Source organism: Herpailurus yagouaroundi, unplaced genomic scaffold (assembly GCF_014898765.1).
Source record: "Herpailurus yagouaroundi ecotype Mexico unplaced genomic scaffold, PumYag 220, whole genome shotgun sequence".
NCBI lineage: Eukaryota > Metazoa > Chordata > Mammalia > Carnivora > Felidae > Herpailurus > Herpailurus yagouaroundi.
The window spans coordinates 5458981-5476759 of NW_024412451.1; the positions used below are offsets into that span (position 1 = coordinate 5458981).

General features: G+C 58.9%; 2 protein-coding genes across 3 annotated transcripts in view; both read left to right on the forward strand.

Annotated features, from left to right (window-relative positions):
- Positions 1-283: 283 nt before the first annotated feature.
- PRRG2 (proline rich and Gla domain 2) lies at positions 284-6866 on the forward strand. 2 transcript variants are annotated; one of them, XM_040457761.1, is made up of 8 exons: positions 367-692; positions 1151-1255; positions 1380-1477; positions 1666-1841; positions 1993-2032; positions 4830-4968; positions 5808-5954; positions 6273-6866. In XM_040457761.1, the coding sequence occupies exons 3-8, from the start codon at positions 1393-1395 to the stop codon at positions 6289-6291; spliced, it is 606 nt and encodes a 201-aa protein (XP_040313695.1). In that variant the 5' UTR covers positions 367-692; positions 1151-1255; positions 1380-1392; the 3' UTR covers positions 6292-6866. The 2 variants fall into 2 exon arrangements, with proteins under 2 accessions (XP_040313696.1, XP_040313695.1); XM_040457762.1 differs by lacking the exon at positions 1151-1255 and having other exon boundaries at positions 284-692.
- A 197-nt stretch (positions 6867-7063) lies between these two features.
- Positions 7064-17779, forward strand: part of PRR12 (proline rich 12) — a 30645-nt gene continuing 19929 nt past the window's right edge. The window contains exons 1-6 of the mRNA XM_040457942.1: positions 7064-7638; positions 9185-9297; positions 10327-10488; positions 10573-13889; positions 14435-15095; positions 17666-17774. Of these exons, the coding sequence (XP_040313876.1) occupies positions 7553-7638; positions 9185-9297; positions 10327-10488; positions 10573-13889; positions 14435-15095; positions 17666-17774 (4448 nt within the window). The 5' untranslated portion in view covers positions 7064-7552. The remainder of the gene's footprint in view (positions 7639-9184; positions 9298-10326; positions 10489-10572; positions 13890-14434; positions 15096-17665; positions 17775-17779) is intronic.

The window sequence follows — 17779 nt, forward strand, 5'->3', positions numbered from 1 at the left end:
GATTTACTGGTTATGTCCAGGCTTTGCGTCTCTGCAAGTCTGAATTGAAGGATTAACCACTTCCTCTAGAGATCGGGAAGCTCACTTCCCCAAGTATATTAGCCACTTTTCTTGATGCGTGTTGAGAGGCAATTGAGAAGGGACAACTCCCCTGTCTCCAATTTATAAGGAGAGCAAGTGAGAAATCGGAAGTCAAAGTCCTTCAAATCACCTCAGAAAACGGGAATTTACTACAGCATCCACCTACCCCCAGGGACCAAGGCATACATTTCCCACCAGTTTCTAGACATCTAGGCATCTGGACACCTAGACATTTATTTCCCTAGCTCACCCAGGCAAGCTTCCATCCCAGGGGACAAACAAGGGAAGAGGTGCATATCCAATCCCCTAAGTGCCTCCACGGTGTCGGTGTCGGGAACCCTGGCGTCCCTACAAGGCTCTGGACCTTAGGCCCTTCATCCTAAGGTCCCTTTAAATACTTTGTCCCTTACCTGAGTCCCGCCCAGGACAGGTAATCACAAACCCCGCCCCTCTGCCAGAAACCGGGATCCGTCTGATTACAGGGAGAGGGGCACCCCTCCTTTCACTCCCCTCCCCTCTCCCCTATCCCCCATTCACAGCTGGCCTTAGCTGGCCTGGCCCAGGAAGCCCCAATTAAAGAAGAGGGGACAGTCGCTCACAGGTCTGGGCAGGTAAGTGAATGTCCCCTGGAGGCAGAGCCTGGCTTGGAGACCCTGGTCCCCCAGTTCTCTGCCCCTCTGGGACTCAGAAGCTTGGGTCTCCCAGTCCCAGGTGTCCAGGACCCCCACTCCCTTTGCCCCCCCTGGACCCAAGAATATACTGTTTGCCTCTCCTGTTCTGGTCTCTCCTGTAATCTTTGATCTCCGTGGGTGGATGTGGTAATGAGCACAGGGAGAGGCAAGTATAGGTGGAAACTACCTGGAAGAAAGGAATCTTGATCACCAACAGACATGTTTAAGAGCACCTACTATGTGCCAAAATTCATGCTGGGCGCTGCAGACCCGGTAGAGAAAAAGATAAGCTCCCTGCTCCAGTCTCTGGAGGCACACACAGCTTTCACTCAAATCCTGCTTCTGAATCTTGCAAATTGCACGACCTTGGGCAATTCTTTTATCTCTCCGTGCCTCAGTTTCCTCATCTGTAAAACGGGGATAAGAACAGCACTTCTGTGAAAACTAAATGGAGTTGATATAGGTAAACTACCTTGAACTACCTGGCCCAGGATACAGCCTAGGTAAGCGTCTGCTATTATTATTACAAATCATTACAATTTGTGGACCATAGAGTCCAGTCAGGGTGACCTGGCCCCATTCCCTAGGGGCTGAGGCACCTGATGTCTCCACCACGCCCCGTTTCAGGTGTTCGTAAAATATGAGGGGCTCCCCCTCTCTGCTGCTTCTGTACCTGGGATTGACCACCTGCTTGGACACCTCACCCAGTGGGGACCAAGACCCAGGTGAGTGTCTGGGGGAAGAGCCCGTGTCCAGGCGCAGACTCCACCTTCCCCTGACTCAGGAACCCTTGCCTCCAGTCCCCTCCTCCCTGAGCACTCCATAGCTCCCCATCCCCTGAGGTTGAGATTCTTCCATGTCCCCAGTCCCGGGAGCCCCCCATTTCTCTATGTTTCATGTTCTTTGGGTGCAGAAGTCTTCCTGGACTCCCCAGAAGCCCAGAGCTTTCTAAGAAGCCGTAGCCGGATTCCACGAGCCAATCACTGGGACCTGGAGCTTCTCACACCAGGGAACCTGGAACGGGAGTGTCGTGAGGAGCGGTGTTCCTGGGAGGAGGCACGGGAGTATTTTGAGGACAACACTCTGACGGTGAGAGCCCCTCTCCCCAGGCCCTGGGATGTCCTGGCCCCCAACTCCCTCTACCCTGGGTCTCAGAAGTCGGGGCGCGGGCAGGTTGGGGGGATGGACTCTCCCAGCTGATATGCTGTCTTTCCACCTGCTCTACTCTTACCCCTTCAAGGAGCGCTTTTGGGAGAGCTACATCTACAATGGCAAAGGAGGTGAGTGGGGTGTGGGGGGGGACCCCTCTTGTTCTGGGCAGCTAAGGCAGCCCCCTTCCCGTGGAGGTCCGAACCCACACCCCCTGCCCCAAATGTGCCTCCTGCAAATTCCATGCTCCCTGAGTTCCTGGAGGTAGTTATCAAAAGAGTCCCCTCCTTTGAGACTAGAGCCCCTGCCTGAGGAACCTACCACACTTATCTGGAGGAGGCCTCCTGTCCTTAGGAAGGAGGAAGTGCGGGTGGAGAGAGGGGTGACAGCCCAGGGGCCTGTCAGGCTTCAGGCTCAGAGGTGCTAACCTCTTTGGAGTGCAGAGCCCCGGCCCCTTTTGCAGCTTGGTTGCTAGGGGGACTGCTCCCTAGCAACAGGGCCTGGCCAAGGCAGGCTGGGCATTGTAAGCCTGTGCATCCTCACCTGCCCAGTCCGCCCACCCCCAACCCTTCCTGTGAGTTCTAAGGCCCCACCATGGCTGCAGTCTTGTTGCTAAGGGGGGACTGCTCCTTAGCAACGAGGCCGGGCCAGGCCGGACCAAGGAAGCCTGCAGCACTCACTACCTGGCTGGCTTCCCCTCCCCCACGGGCCCATCCCAGCCTTGGCCTGGTTACTAAGGAGGCCTCCCTAGCAACCACACCTAGCCAGGCTCAGGACCCAAGGCCCACTGCCCAGGGAGGAACCCCCTCCCGGTACCAGATGCCCCGCCCCTCCCCGTGGCCTGGTTGCTAGGGTGGATGCCCCTTAGCAACAAGCCCTGGGTCTGCTGGAGTCCTCACACTGGAGCCTGGTTGCTAGGGGAGGTAACTACCTCGCTGCTGGCCTAGTGAGGCCCAGTGGCTTCTTTTTTTTTTTTTTTTTTTTTCAACGTTTATTTATTTTTGGGACAGAGAGAGACAGAGCATGAATGGGGGAGGGGCAGAGAGAGAGGGAGGGCAGAGAGAGAGGCAGGGTCGGAAACAGGCTCCAGGCTCTGAGCCATCAGCCCAGAGCCTGACGCAGGGCTCGAACTCACGGACCGCGAGATCGTGACCTGGCTGAAGTCGGACGCTTAACCAACTGCACCACCCAGGCGCCCCGAGGCCCAGTGGCTTCTTGAATCCACCTGAAACATATCAGAATCTGGAGGGCCTGCCTTCTGGGCGCAGCTCTTCGTTAAGGGGGCTAAAAGCCACCAGGGATTCACTGTTTGAGGAAAGCTCCCAACCCAGTGCTACAGGAAATATCCCCAGCAGCAAGACAGAGGAGGGCCTCACAGACCTTTGGAGTTCTCCCTGTGTGCCTGTTTCTCCTCAGAAGCATGGTCTTGGATTGCTAAAGGCCTAGGGTCCTAGCAAAGGGTCCCCCCAAGTTCTAGACACCCAATGATCTGTTGCTGGGGGGAGGTCCCTAAATTCCCCCATTGATAAATGGATTTTTCATAGCCCGGTAAATTCAGAAGCCTTCCCGTGGATTCTCCTCTTCCTTCAGAGTTGAGGTCTCGTCCCTCAGTGGCCTGGTTGGTAAAGGGACTGCGTTCCAGAGGGGAAGTGTTGTTAGATAAAACACAGGACACCCCCACCCCCATCAGTTAAATTTGAATTTTAAACACACAAGAATAGGGACGCCTGGGTTGCTCAGTCGGTTAAGGGGTTAAGACATCCAACTGGACTCTTGATTTCAGCTCAGGTCATGATCTCACAGTTTGTGCGATCAAGTCCCGTGTCAGGCTCTGCCCTGACAGTTCCGAGCCTGCTTGGGATTCTCTCTGTCCCTCTCTCTCTACCCCTCCCCTGTTCATGCTTTCTCTCTCTCTCAAAATAAATAAATAAACATTAAAAAATGCTCATGAATAAATTTTTTAGTCTAAGTATGTTCTTTTTAAAATTTTTTATTAAAAAATTTTTAAATGTTTTTTATTTTTGAGAGAAAGAGCATGAGCAGGGGAGGGGCAGAGAGAGAGGGAGACACAGAATCCGAAGCAGGCTCCAGGGTCTGAGCTGTTAGCACAGAGCCTGACATGGGGCTTGAACCCATAAACCATGAGATCATGAACTGAGCCAAAATCAAACGCTCAAACGACTGAGCCACCCAGATGCCCCTTTTTAAAAACAATTTTTAAGTTTATTTATTTTGAGAGAGAGAGCGAGTGTGGGGTGTGTGGGGGGGTGGGCAGAGAGAAGAGAGAGAGAATTTCAAGCAGGCTACGCTCTGTCAGCGTGGAGCCAGATTTGGGACTTGAACTGACGAACTGTGAGATCATGACCTGACCCTAAATCAAGAGTCAGATGTTTAAGTGACCGAGCCACCCAGGCACCCCTAGTGTCCTAAATATTACATGGGACATAGTTATACTAAAAAAATTATTCATTGTATATCTAAAATTAGTATTTAATAGGGTATCATACATTATTATTTGCTAAATCGGGCAATGGTCAGTGTGGGGGCAGCTGAGCTCCCTACCCAGATGGATTTTGTTTAGGAGGGACTCAAGCCACACTGTGTCCAGGGAGGGGCCTCTGTCACCACGGGGATACAGCTGCCATAATTTCCAGTCCTGGATGAAGTTATCGTAGACCCTTTATGTGTTTGATCTCAATGAATTTCACAGCCTGTGGGGGAGGAGTTATTCCCATTTTACAGGGCAGCAGATGGAGGCTTATAGAAATGAGTACGTTCAGTTGCCTGGAGTCACATACCTAGGAAGTGGCCCCAGTTCTGCTTTGCTTCTTGGCCTGTACTCCTCCCTCTGTGGGAAGGCATTGGGTTGTTGAGGTGGGTGACAGCCCCTGACATGGTGCCACCCCCCCCTCCCCTTCCGCACTGCAGGGCGTGGACGTGTGGATGTAGCAGGCCTGGCTGTGGGGCTGACATCGGGCATCCTGCTCATTGTCCTGGCCAGCTTGGGAGCCTTTTGGTATCTGCACTGCCGACGACAGGGTAGAGGCCAGCAGCCCTGTCCCCAAGAGTAAGGGGGATTCAGAGAGAAGGGGTTTGAGGGCTGGAAAGCAGGGGGAGGAGAGGAAGGAGGAGACGGGTCAAGGATTGGGGCAGGTGGGCACCAGAGGAAAGGTCTGAGAAGACTATCACATGGAAAGTCAGTCTGTGAGCTTGCGTATGTCCAGTTGCGTGTCTGTCTGTCTGACAATATCCTCAGTAGCTGGCACACAGTAGGAGCTCATTCAGTATCTGCTGCATGTCTTCATGGTACCGTATTTATGTGTGACTATCACTCTGTGTGTATCGTGTCTGGCGAGGCTGTTAGCGGTAAGGTCTCTGGGTGTCTGCAGCATGTCAGTTTCCGTGGTGACAGGCTGTCACACATGCTTGTGTGTGCCTTATGAGTTGTCTAGGCATGTGTTTCTCAGTGGCAGTGTCTAAAAAGGTGCTTGAGTGTCAGTCTTGGAAGTATAGTGGGTCTGGGGGTTTTTAGGAAGAGTTTATTATAAGAGGGGCACTGGGAGATTTGTGACTGGGTGTATCTCTGTGTTATGTCTGTATCAGTGTGTGTCTGCCTACCTCTCTGCAGGGCTGTTTTTTTTCTCCATGACTCTCCCTGTGTCTGGAACACATGTATGTCTGTGAATGAGTATGTCTCAGCAGTTGATGTCTGTCTGCCTGTGTTCATCCGCCTCTCATTCTGAGGTGCTCTTCTGTGTGGCGGGTCAGGTTCAAGGTGACCCTCATTTCCTCTGGTCTTTCTCCCTTCCACCCTCAGAGTCTCTGTGTCCCTAGGTCTTCCCTCCTCCTCCCAAATCTCTCTATCCTGTAGGTCTCTCCTGCTAACAGTGTACTTTCTGTCCCCAGGGCTGAGCTCATTAACCCCCTGAGTCCCCTGGGCAATGTAGGCCCCCCGACGCCCCTGCCTCCACCGCCACCCCCAGGTCTCCCCACCTACGAGCAGGCGCTGGCGGCCTCTGGGGTGCACGACGCACCTCCGCCCCCCTACACCAGGTACTGGGCTGGGCTTCTACCCGGGGGTGGGGCTCAGAGGGGAGGATGCTCCGAGAGGAGGGGCGTGGGCTCAGGGGCGGGACTTGGAATTTTGAGCTTATTATCCGGGGCGAGGCTTGGAGCGCGGGGGCGGGGTCCTATGCAATTGTCTGGGGGCGTGGCCCAGCGTTGTAGGTGTGGAGCCTTACAGGAGGGTGGGTCTTGTACCCAGAGGGTCCGCGATTGGCTGAGACGCCCGCGGGCGGGTCGGAGTGGTCTTCGTTGAGGGGGGAAAAACAGCCGGGTCTTTGACTCCCCATTGTGCCCCTCCCCATGCAGCCTCAGGAGGCCTCGCTGAAGAGCTGTTTCAGAGCTGGTGTTCCCCAGATTCACAGCGGATTCCAGAGCCCCCAGGCCTCTTAAACCACGTAGCTGAGCTTGAGGAGTGGTGGGAGTAGTGGTCGTCCGGCCCGAGGCCTACCCTGGCACACGTGTTTCCGCCAAGTACGGATACACGCGTATCCCCGGCCAACGTGTTCCCTCGTCCCGGGTTACTCGCGGGCCCCCACGCTCTCCTGACGGTGGGGGTACCCGGCAGCCCCGCCCCCCGGGGGTAGGCTTGCGTGGAAACTCGGACCCCGGCGCGTGGGCCCGGTGTACCGACTCGCGTGAGTGAGCAGGTGTGACAAGGCCATCGCCCTCCAGTGCTACGGGCCACACACACGCGCATGTTTTCGTGTGCTCTCCTTGCACACGGGCGCTCTGCAATCCAGGGAAAGGGTGGGGGGCATATTTGCAAGTGTGCTCTTTGGGGTCAGGCTCGCATTGCACCGGGAGACTGGAGTTGTGCTTCTCTCGTAAATTACAATGCTTTTGTAAAAGAGACAAAAAGTGAACGCAAAAAATAAAAAATAAAAATCAAACTGAATTGCATTCCCGGGTGCGTCTGCGCGCGGCGGAGTTGGCTTTCTGTACAAACGCTGCGCCCTACACCCCCAGGCCGTGCTAGCGCTCTGTATCTTTCTCTCTCGCTCTCTTTTTTTTTTTTTTTTTTTTTTTGCATTTGCACGGGATTGTGGGAGGAAGCGGAGCGCAGCCAGACACCCCGCCGCCCGCCCCCCCTTCCCCTCCCCCCTCCCCCAGCCGCCTTGTGCAAAGATGGCTGCACCGTGAGCGCAGAGGAGGAGGAGGCGGCGGCGGCGGCGGCGAGAGAGCGAGCACCCAGCGCCCGCACCCACCCCGGGGCCGCCCGGGACGCCCCCTCCTGAGCGCGCTCCCTCCCTTCTCTCTTGCAAGCGCCGGGGCAAAGGCGGAGACAGCGGGGTCCCTCCTACCCCCCTTTCCCTCCAGGGGGAACCCCCCTTCCCCCCTCCTTGGCTCGGCGGCTGCACCCCCTCCCTTGCCCGCCCCTCCGCCCCTGCCCCCTCCCTCCCCAGCCCGGGGCCTTCCCGGGCCTTCGGCGGCTGCAAAGAAAAAAAGAGAGAGAGAGAGAGAGAGAGAGAGAGAGAGGGGAAAAAAAAAAGCAGCAGCGGAGGGAGCGGCGGCGGAGGAGAGCGCGCGCGCGCCCCCTCCCTCCCTCCCTCCCTCCCCCTCCCCCCAATTTCCACCGCGGCCAATTCATGGACAGGAACTACCCCAGCGCCGGCTTCGGGGACCCGCTCGGCGCCGGGGCGGGATGGAGTTACGAGAGGTCAGCGAAAGCTAGGTAAGGAGCTGAGGGTGGCCTGGAGGAAGGGGCCAAGGGGTGGGGGCCCAGCCCGGCCGGGCCTGGCCCGCCTGGCGAAGCGTGCATCGCAAACTCCCCTCCGGCTTGCAAGGGAGCGGCCTTCCTCGGTTTGCAACAACGCCGCCGCCCCAGTTTGCAAATTGCAAACTCCGCCAAAGCCAGCTCCGGCATGCAAAGGGAGAGATGCAGCGGGAAAATGGGGGTGCAAAACAATTTCGGACGGAAAGGCCCTGGGAAGGTGGGAGGGACTGGCGAAGCAAGGCCTGGATTTCCCCCCATCCTTGGATTCCCGGCTTGCTGATCCCTCCTCCCTGCATCCCGGGCTCTGCTCTTGCATAGGTGGGATGGAAAGGAGAATTAGAACGCAGACCTGGGGGGAGCCCCCCCTCCCGTCCTATTGTTCCGGGACTGCGCGAGGCCGCGCCACTCGGGCCCCCCCCCCCGAAATTCCGCGCGCAGAGTGGGCACGGGGCCCCGCCCCCTTCCCAAGCTGGGGTTCTGTGTGTGTGTGTGTGGGGGGTCCTGGAATCTGAGACACGCCCCCTTGGGCTCCCCCACCCCCAAAGGCAGAGAGAATCCTAGTGGATGGCGAGGAGCGGAGTATTTGACCTCTTGAGTCCCAGCCGTGAATTGGGGCCGTTGCATGGGAAGATTCAGATATTTCCCTGGTGTGTGGTTGTGTGCGTGAGCGTGGGCCCTGTTGGTGCTTAGTTGGCACCCTGCTCACCTGCGAATCAGCCCCCTTCCTGCTGTTTATGTCCTGCCTTCACTCTTCACCTGTCCCCAACCCCCCCACCTCCTGGGTTTCCCAGCATGGCTGGGCATGACCCCACATGTGTTAGGATTTTCCATTTGGGACTTCTCGCTCTGTATATTTCCTTCCCCACGGGTGAGCTGGATAGTCGTTTGCACACACACACACCTGGCTTTGCAAGGGCCCATGCATTTGAACCTCAACCCTGCGGGATGGACGTTGTTCATGTTCACACTTGTACCTGGTACTTTCCCCTAGTCCTATCCCCTCCCCACCCCCCATCCCAGCCTTTTGGGGAACAATCTACCTCCTGCTCCTGACTCGGGACCCTATATGAGGTTCAGGGCCATGTGTTCCCACGTGTCTGCATTAGAGTGGGCGTCCGTGTGCACCCCTCAGGTGGGCCCCGGGGCCTTGTGTCGTCCAGGGGATAGTGGGCTCGGTAGGAAGTCCATGCCTTTTGAATTTTCAACTTGGGGCACTTCCCTCTGACTCTTCACCCTCTTCTGTTTGCCTCGTCGTTGTGCATGTCTGTTTGTAAACGTGAGACTATCTGGGCTCTATTTATTGGGGCTTGAGTGGGGAATGTTTCATGGCTCTTTTCATTGGGTACCCCGGTTCCCTTGGTCTTCTTTCCTTTAGGGCCCAAGGTTCCTTAGGGATAACCCCCAGTCAGCTGAAAGATTCCCCCCACACCCCGGGGGATTTGCTGAGTTCCATTCTCCTAGGGTAGCTGCAGAGGACACCCTAACATCTCTCCCTTCCCCCCAGCTTGGTCTATGGCAGCTCCAGGACCTCGCACCCCGAGACCGACATCTTACACCGCCAGGCCTACGCGGCCCCCCACCCACTGCAAAGCTATGCCACCAACCACCACCCAGCAGGTACGGCCCCCGTCCCGCCCCGCCTGGGCTGGCCCTCCCTCCCAGGCAGCTGGTTGGCTGCTGAAAGTTCCACCCCTCCTAATTGGCCGTGCCCTGCGTCCTGGCCCGCCCCTTGCTGCCTCTCCTCTGATTGGTTGCCTCTGAGGCTGCTGGTCCCTGCTCAATTTCACGCTGGATTCGTCCACCCTTGTCTCTGGCCCCGCCTCTTTCGCTCCAATTGGCCCCGTCCCCTCAGCCCCCAAATCCCACCTTCTCTTCCAGGCTTTTCCTCCTGTCTATCCCACCCCAATCCTTTCCCTCTAGGTTTGCGCATCCTCTTGGCTCCTTGGCGCTCTGAATTCGTTCTTCCTGATTCCTTTTCTTTCTGATTGGCTCTAAGTCTTTGGACCTCCCTTTTTTTCCTTGGGTCTGCCCACCACCTTATTCTTTGCCCTGTAGTCCTACCTCTAATGATTCTGATTGGTTTCCTTCTTCCTGGGTGGACCTGCAAGTAGATTACATTATCCAATTTGATCCTTAACTTTCCTGGTTGGCTCCTTCCCTTGTCTCCTCCTTATTTTTTTTTGTTTTTTTGTTTTTTTTTCTGGATCCTCCCACTTGAACTCAATCCCTTTAGACCTGCCCTCTTCCTACTAAGTGGCTCCAGTCATCCCATCTTTTCCCCTTCCTTGCTAGAATTGCCCAAATCCTTTTGTGTCTCCCTCCCCCTTCCACCAAGAACTCTGTCCTGTTGTGCCCACTTCCTTTGATTCTGGGTTTTTCTACTCTTTTGTTTACCTTTCCTCTCCTGGGCTCCCTGCCCTTACGATTGGACTACACTCCATCCTGCTTATTGCTTTCCTTTTTCCCCTTTGTTATCCTCTGCCCTGTCTCCTCAGCTTGGCTGTGTCCGCTTTATCCCCTTGGAATCTATCTCTACATCTTCCAACCCTTTTCCCTGACCTGACTTGCTTTTGGCCTCTTCCTTTTCCCTTTCAACTTGGCCTTATACCCCATTTTGCTGACTCTAACCCCCTTGTCCTTGGCCAGGCCTCTCTGGACTCTTCGACACTGGCCTCCACCACGCGGGCTCAGCAGGGCCCGACGCCTCCGTCATGAACCTCATCTCGGCCCTGGAGTCCCGGGGCCCCCAGCCTGGCCCCTCTGCCTCCTCTCTCCTCTCCCAGTTCCGCAGTCCTTCCTGGCAAACAGGTAAGCCCAGCGCCGACCCAGGAGGGCCAGGGTGGGGCTGGCATGTGGTCCGCCCTGACCTGTGGTCTTCTCCGTCATCCCTAGCCATGCACACGCCAGGCCCCACGGAGCTCTTCATTTCGGGCGCCCTGCCGGGTTCCAGCACCTTTCCATCCTCCTCTGCCCTGTCGGCCTACCAGCACCCGGCTTCCTTCGGCAGCCGCCCCTTCCCAGTGCCCTCGTCCCTCAGCCTTCAAGATCCCCCATTCAGTCCCCCAGCTAACGGGCTCCTGTCCCCTCATGATGTGTTGCACCTAAAGCCCTCGCAAGCACCCACGGTGCCATCCTCGCTGGGCTTCGAGCGCCTGGCAGGGGGCGGTGTCCTGGGGCCTGCTGGTCTTGGCCCGGCCCAGACCCCTCCTTACCGCCCTGGCCCCCCTGACCCACCCCCACCCCCCCGCCACCTCCCGACTCAGTTCAACCTGCTGGCTTCCTCTTCCGCTGCTGCCGCTGCCGCCGAGCAATCTTCCCCACAGCTCTACAACTTCTCGGGTGCTGCCCCGGGCCCCCCGCCACCCGAGCGGGCCCTGCCCCGCCAGGACACCGTCATCAAGCACTACCAGCGGCCGGCAAGTGCACAGCCCCCGCCGCCCCCGCCACCAGCCCACGCACTCCAGCATTACCTGAGCTGTGGAGGCAGCTACTCCTCCATGGGCCACAGGGCTAACCTGGCCTGTAGCCCCCTGGGCGGCGGGGAGCCCTCCCCTGGTGCTGGCGAGCCTAGCAAGGCTGGGCCCAGCGGAGCTACGGCTGGAGCATCGGGCCGGGCTGCAGGCCCAGAGGCGGCTGGAGGAGGTGGGGCTGCGGGTGGCGGTGGAGGTTACCGCCCCATCATTCAGTCGCCCGGTTACAAGACAGGCAAAGGCGGTTATGGAGCAGCTGCGGGTGCTGCCAACAGGCCCCCCCCGCCCCGTTCAACCGCCACGCCCAAATGCCAGAGTCTGGGTGGGCCAGCAGCAGCCTATGCCACTGGGAAGGCCTCTGGGGCTGGCGGGGCCGGGGGCCAAGCCTATTCCCCTGGACAGCCCCAAGGGCTTCTAGGACCCCAGGCCTACGGGCAAGGGTTTGGAGGGGGTCAAGCACAGGACTTGAGCAAAGGCCCTAGCTACTCAGGGGGGCCCCCACAGCCCCCCAGTGGCCCCCCGCCTCCTGGCCTAGCCACATGTCAGAGCTACTCCCCAGATCAGCTGCAGGGGCAGCTGTATGGGGTTCAGGGTGAGCCATACCCCGGGCCAGCTGCCCATTCCCAGGGGCTGCCCACAGCCAGCCCCTCGCTCAGCTACAGTACTGGCCATTCCCCGGCGCTCTCGGGTCACGGAGGTGGCTGGGGGCCCAGCTCCCTGGGGGGTGGCGGCGAGGCCAGCCCTTCTCACATCATCCGCCCACTGCAGTCGCCGCCTGCCCCCGGCCGCCCGCCTGGAGTCGGCTCTCCGGGAGCCCCTGGCAAATACCTGAGTTCCGTCTTGGCCTCGGCCCCTTTCCTGGCGCCTCCGGGAGCCGGCAGCTATGCAGCCGGAGCAGGTGGCTACAAAGGCAAAGGGGATGGCTCAGAGCTGCTGGCTGGCCCCGGCGGGCCTCCTGCCGAGCGCACGGAAGATGAGGAATTCCTCATCCAGCATCTCCTACAGGCACCCAGCCCCCCGCGGACCTCAGGGGCAGACGGCTTGGTGGGTGAAGATGGGGCAGCGGATGCCTCCAAGGGACTTGGGGGTAGTGGTGGGGCCGGGGGTCCACCGGGCACACCCTACGAGCTGGCCAAGGAAGACCCCCAGAGGTATCATCTGCAGAGTGTCATCCGGACGAGTGCCAGCCTCGACGAGGGTGCCACAGCAGCCCTGGAGCTGGGCCTGGGGAGGCTGAAGGAGAAGAAGAAAGGGCCGGAACGAAGTGGCGAGACACCCGAGGGGCTGGCCACCTCAGTGGTCCACTATGGGGCAGGTGCCAAGGAGCTGGGGGCCTTTCTCCAAAAGAGCCCGCCGCCCCCACCTCCCACGGCTCAGCCTGCCCAGCCCACACCCCACGGCCTCCTCCTGGAGGCCGGGGGCCCTGACCTCCCACTGGTGCTGCCTCCACCTCCCCCACCACAACTGCTCCCTTCTGTCCTTAGCCACGCCCCCAGCCCCTCTCCCAGTGCCCCCAAGGTTGGCGTTCATCTCCTTGAGCCAGCCACCCGTGATGGGGCGCCCCCGGCGCCCCCGCCGCCGCCCCCGCCTCCGCCACCCATGCCCCTCCAGCTTGAGGCCCACCTCCGAAGCCACGGCCTGGAGCCTGGTGCCCCCAGCCCCCGCCTGCGACCTGAGGAGAGTCTGGAGCCCCCAGGCGCTATGCAGGAGTTGCTTGGGGCCCTGGAGCCACTGCCCCCAGGGCCTGGTGACACTGGCGTAGGCCCACCTAATACCGAGGGCAAGGATCCCTCAGGTGCCTACCGCAGCCCCAGCCCGCAAGGCACAAAGGCCCCCCGCTTTGTGCCACTCACGTCCATCTGTTTTCCTGACTCCTTGCTCCAAGACGAGGAGCGCAGCTTCTTCCCCACCATGGAGGAGATGTTCGGCGGAGGGGCGGCAGACGACTATGGCAAGGCCGGGCCGCCTGAGGACGAGGGTGACCCCAAGGCGGGGACTGGGCCGCCTCCAGGCCCCCCTGCCTATGATCCCTATGGGCCCTACTGCCCTAGCCGGGCGTCTGGAGCTGGGCCTGAGACGCCGGGCCTGGGCCTGGACCCCAACAAACCGCCTGAGCTGCCCTCCACGGTCAATGCCGAGCCTCTGGGCCTGATCCAGAGTGGGCCACACCAGGCGGCCCCGCCACCCCCGCCTCCCCCTCCACCGCCGCCACCTGCCTCCGAGCCCAAGGGAGGCTTGACCTCACCCATCTTCTGCTCTACCAAGCCAAAGAAGCTGCTCAAGACGTCCTCCTTCCACCTGCTACGGCGCCGCGACCCGCCCTTCCAGACGCCCAAGAAGTTGTACGCCCAGGAGTACGAGTTTGAGGCGGATGAGGACAAGGCCGATGTGCCCGCTGATATCCGCCTCAACCCTCGGCGCCTGCCCGACCTGGTGTCCAGCTGCCGTTCCCGCCCGGCCCTTTCACCCCTGGGTGACATCGACTTCTGTCCACCCAACCCAGGCCCCGATGGCCCCAGGCGCCGTGGCCGCAAGCCGACAAAGGCCAAGCGTGATGGCCCACCCCGGCCCCGGGGTAGGCCCCGGATCCGCCCGCTGGAGGTCCCCACCACTGCTGGGCCAGCCTCAGCCTCCACACCCACTGATGGAGCCAAGAAACCTCGGGGCCGGGGCCGTGGTCGGGGCAGGAAGGCCGAGGAGGTAGGGGGCACACGGCTGGAGCCCCTGAAGCCACTTAAGGTGAGGGGGACTGGGGTCTGGATGGCTTAAGTTTTCAAGAAAGCAGAGGGTTGGGGCCACGGTTGAGGTTCTGGGGCGTGATGGGGGCTGTGGTTTATGTTCCTGAAACTTGTGAGGAAATGAATCTCTGGGCTGGGATTCCAGGCTTCCACTGTTGGAGAGATCTGAGAATTGACACTTTGGGGTCTGGAGGGAGGGAGGTACAGGGTATTGGAGCTTAGGTTCTTAGGTGCTAGGTCTTAAAGGACCAGCGATTGGGGGTTCCTAGATTCCTGCGTCTTGGGGGTGCGGGTGGAGGGTCTGGAGATTGGGTTCCTGGGCTGTAAGCAAAGGAAGATCAGGGAGCATCGAGGGAGGAACTCCAGTCCTGTTCTGGAATCAGAAGGGGTCTGTGGGCTTGAATTCTAGAGTTCTACAGGCTGAAAGTGGGAATTTGACCTGGGTCTTAAGTGAGGGTTGGGGGCCTGCGCTCCTGCTTCTGATGGGGGAGGGGACTTGGGGCCCCAGATCCGTGGGTCCTGACTCCCCATCGCCCCAATATCTAGATCAAGCTGTCTGTGCCCAAGGCCGGTGAGGGTCTGGGAGCCTCGTCAGGCGACGCTGTATCCGGCGCTGACCACAACAGCCTGGACTCCAGCCTGACTCGGGAGAAGATCGAGGCCAAGATCAAGGAGGTGGAAGAAAAGCAGCCAGAGATGAAGTCCGGCTTCATGGCCTCCTTCCTGGACTTCCTCAAGTCAGGCAAGCGTCATCCGCCACTCTATCAGGCCGGCCTGACGCCCCCGCTCAGCCCCCCCAAGAGCGTGCCACCCTCTGTGCCGGCCCGGGGCCTGCAGCCCCAGCCCCCTGCCGCCCCCACTGTGCCACACCCCCCGCCTGCCGGCGCCTTCGGGCTGGGGGGCGCACTGGAGGCGGCCGAGAGCGAGGGGCTAGGGCTGGGCTGCCCTTCGCCCTGCAAACGGCTGGACGAGGAGCTGAAGCGCAACCTGGAGACGCTGCCCTCCTTCTCCTCGGACGAAGAAGACTCTGTGGCCAAGAACCGGGACCTGCAGGAGAGCATCTCCTCAGCCATCTCCGCTCTTGATGACCCACCCCTCGCTGGGCCTAAGGACACTTCCACCCCAGATGTGCCCTCCTTGGCAACTGAGGCTTCAGTGCCAGGGCCTCCCCCACTCCCGGGGCTCCCTAGCAGCAATGGCACACCCGGTGAGCTCGGGGATGATGGTTTGGGGGCGGGAAGGGGCTTTCCTGTTGTTCAGGTCACAGGGTACAGTTGTGCAGGTTGTGCACTGTTTAAGGGACATTGTTCATGTAGATGAAGTAGATTCTCTTGTTTACGAAAGTAACTTGTTAATTGAGGGCAAACAGGTGTTTTTAGTAAGAAAGGTAGCATTTTCTAATTTGCCCACAGATGCTAAGTGGGCTAAAGGGCCCCAAGGTGGGCACTGGAGAATGTGGGAAATGGGGCAGGTTATAAGTGATAGGGACAGGTGGGTGACAGGGTACTGAGAGAGCTTTTAAAACTGGTGAGGTGATGGGATCTGAGAAGGAGCTGGGATTTAGAGATGTATGGCAAAGGACAGAAAGGTATCTGGGGGTAGGGAGAGACTTGGGGAGGGTAGTTGAAAGAGACTGGAACATTGACTAGTTGGGTCTCATGGCGGCGGGGGGGGGGGGAGGAGGGAAAGGCTGGGGGTATGGCAGGGTCTGGATGGTGTTGTCCTGAGAGAGGCTTTGGGCAAATTTTAAGGTGCTTCACTGGAGAGGGAATGAAGGCATTGATTCGGAGGAAGGCAGCAGGGCCAGTTAATGAGGGTTTGAGGGCTCAGAGGTGTCCTAGGGAAGGGAGAGCACTTCTAGGGGGTTGCAGAAGAGTGGGAAATGGAGAGTGAGGCTGAAGGGCAGAGGTGAGAAGAAATGCCGGGGGCTTCTGAGCAAACAGAGTGTCAGGGTTCGCTGAAATGGGAATGCGTATTGGGGTTCAAGAACCTTGGAAGGCTCATAGCTCAGGACACGGCTTGAGAGGAAGCAGTTTTAGGCATCAGGAGGGATTTTAAGGCAGTAGAGGGGGCCGTTAGAAAAGCCCTTGGAGAGTTCAGTGGGAAGTAAAGGGCATTAATGATCTTGAGAGTAGAGAGCAGTCTGAGGGAAGGGCAGGGAGAGCTTCGGGGGGGGGGGGGGGGGGGGCGGACAAGACCCCCTGAGTAGGAAATGAGGAGGAAGAGGTGCAGAGTGAATGCTTGGGGAATTGGGACGGAAGGTGGAAGATGGGAGGTGAGAGCCAGCAAGGGCTTTGAGGCAACTGAGCGGTGTTTCTGGACTCAGATGGGCATGAGGTGTGGGAAATGGGTTTCAGGGGCTCAGGAGGTCCTTTGGAGCTGGGAAGGGGGTCTCCTGGAGGGACTTTGACCTAGCAGAAGGGCTTCGGGGGAGTTGAACTGTTGGCATTGGAAGGGACGTTCCGGAACAAGAGAAGAGGGGAACCAGGAGCCACATCAGGGCAGGGCAAGGAGCTTTGGAGGGACTTGGGGTGAGGGCAAGGGGGAGATGGACTGGGGTTGGAGACCGTTGAAGGATGAGGAAGGGTCTGGGGTGAGACAAGAGAGGACTGATTTTTTGTTTTTTAATGTTTATGTGTTTGGAGTTTTATGTGCAGGCAAGCAAGGGTGTGGGGGCAAAGAGAGAAGGAGAGAGAATCCAGCAGGCTCTGCAATGTCAGCACAGAGCCCGGTGCAAGGCTCGATCCCATGAACTGTGAGATCCTGACCTGAGCGGAAATCAGGAGTCAGATACTTAACTGACTGAGCCACCCACGCGTCCCCAGAGAGGACTGGTTTTAATGGGGAGTGGGGGCGGGGGAGGGGGACATTGAGTAATGCTACAATATAAGGGACAGAAGGGGAGAGTATTTCGAGACTGGGAAGAGGGGTGGGGACAGAGCACCACGTTTGGGTGGGAAGGCTTATTAGGACACTGGAGAGAGAAGTTAAGGGAATAGTCTTCCTTTGGCCTCCTCAGGCAGAGGTGGGTATTAAAAGTCCCAGAGCGGGGCGCCTGGGTGGCTCAGTCCGTTAAGCGTCCAACTTCGGCCCAGGTCATGATCTCACAGCTCATGAGTTCGAGGCCCTGCATTGGGCTCTGTGCTGACAGCTCAGAGCCCGGAGCCTGCTTGGCATTCTGTGTCTCCCTCTCTCTGCCCCTCCCCCGCTCACCCGCGCGCTCACGCTCGCTCTCTCTCTCTCTCTCTCTCTCTTTCTTTCTCTCTCTCTCAAAAATAAATAAAAAATCATTAAAAAATAAATAGAAGTCCAGGAGGGGAAGGGCACCTGACTGGCTCAGTCTGTGGAGCAGGAGACTCTTGATCTCAGGGTTGTGGGTACCAGTCCCATCTTGGGTGTAGAGATTACATAAAAATAAAATCTGGAAAAAAAATAACAAGGAAAGTCGGGGAGGGGACAGGCGACAGGTAAGCAGCCTCAGGAGCCCTGATTAGGAGGAAGGGCAAGAGCAGAAGAATAAGAAGTGGAGGTGAGCGGGATTTGCAGCAGAGATGGGTGTTAGGGTGCTCGGTGGAGAACAGTTTCCGTTGATCAGGAGGGATGTGGGGGTGCACAGCAGGAAGGGGGCTGGCTGTGTTGGGACGCTGGAGAGGAGGGTAGGGGCTGATACTGATTGACAGTGACAGCGGCCTTGAGGGACCTGCGCGGTGAGGGCCGAGGGGGCCTCGCGGTGCCGGTGGGTGCCGTAGTCCGCCCTGACGCCCCTCTCGCCCCCAGAGCCCCCGCTGCTGGAGGAGAAGCCCCCGCCCTCGCCGCCCCCCGCCCCGACGCCGCAGCCACCGCCGCCGCCGCCACCCCCACCGCCGGCCCTGCCCTCGCCGCCCCCGCTGG

Excerpts from the sequence above, each read along its gene's own strand:
- PRRG2 (XM_040457762.1), top strand. The coding sequence starts at position 1,393 with ATGAGGGGCTCCCCCTCTCTGCTGCTTCTGTACCTGGGATTGACCACC. Across the intron at positions 2,033-4,829 it reads CATCTACAATGGCAAAGGAG|GGCGTGGACGTGTGGATGTA; the intron begins GTGAGTGGGGTG and ends TCCGCACTGCAG. Across the intron at positions 4,969-5,807 it reads CAGCAGCCCTGTCCCCAAGA|GGCTGAGCTCATTAACCCCC; the intron begins GTAAGGGGGATT and ends TTCTGTCCCCAG.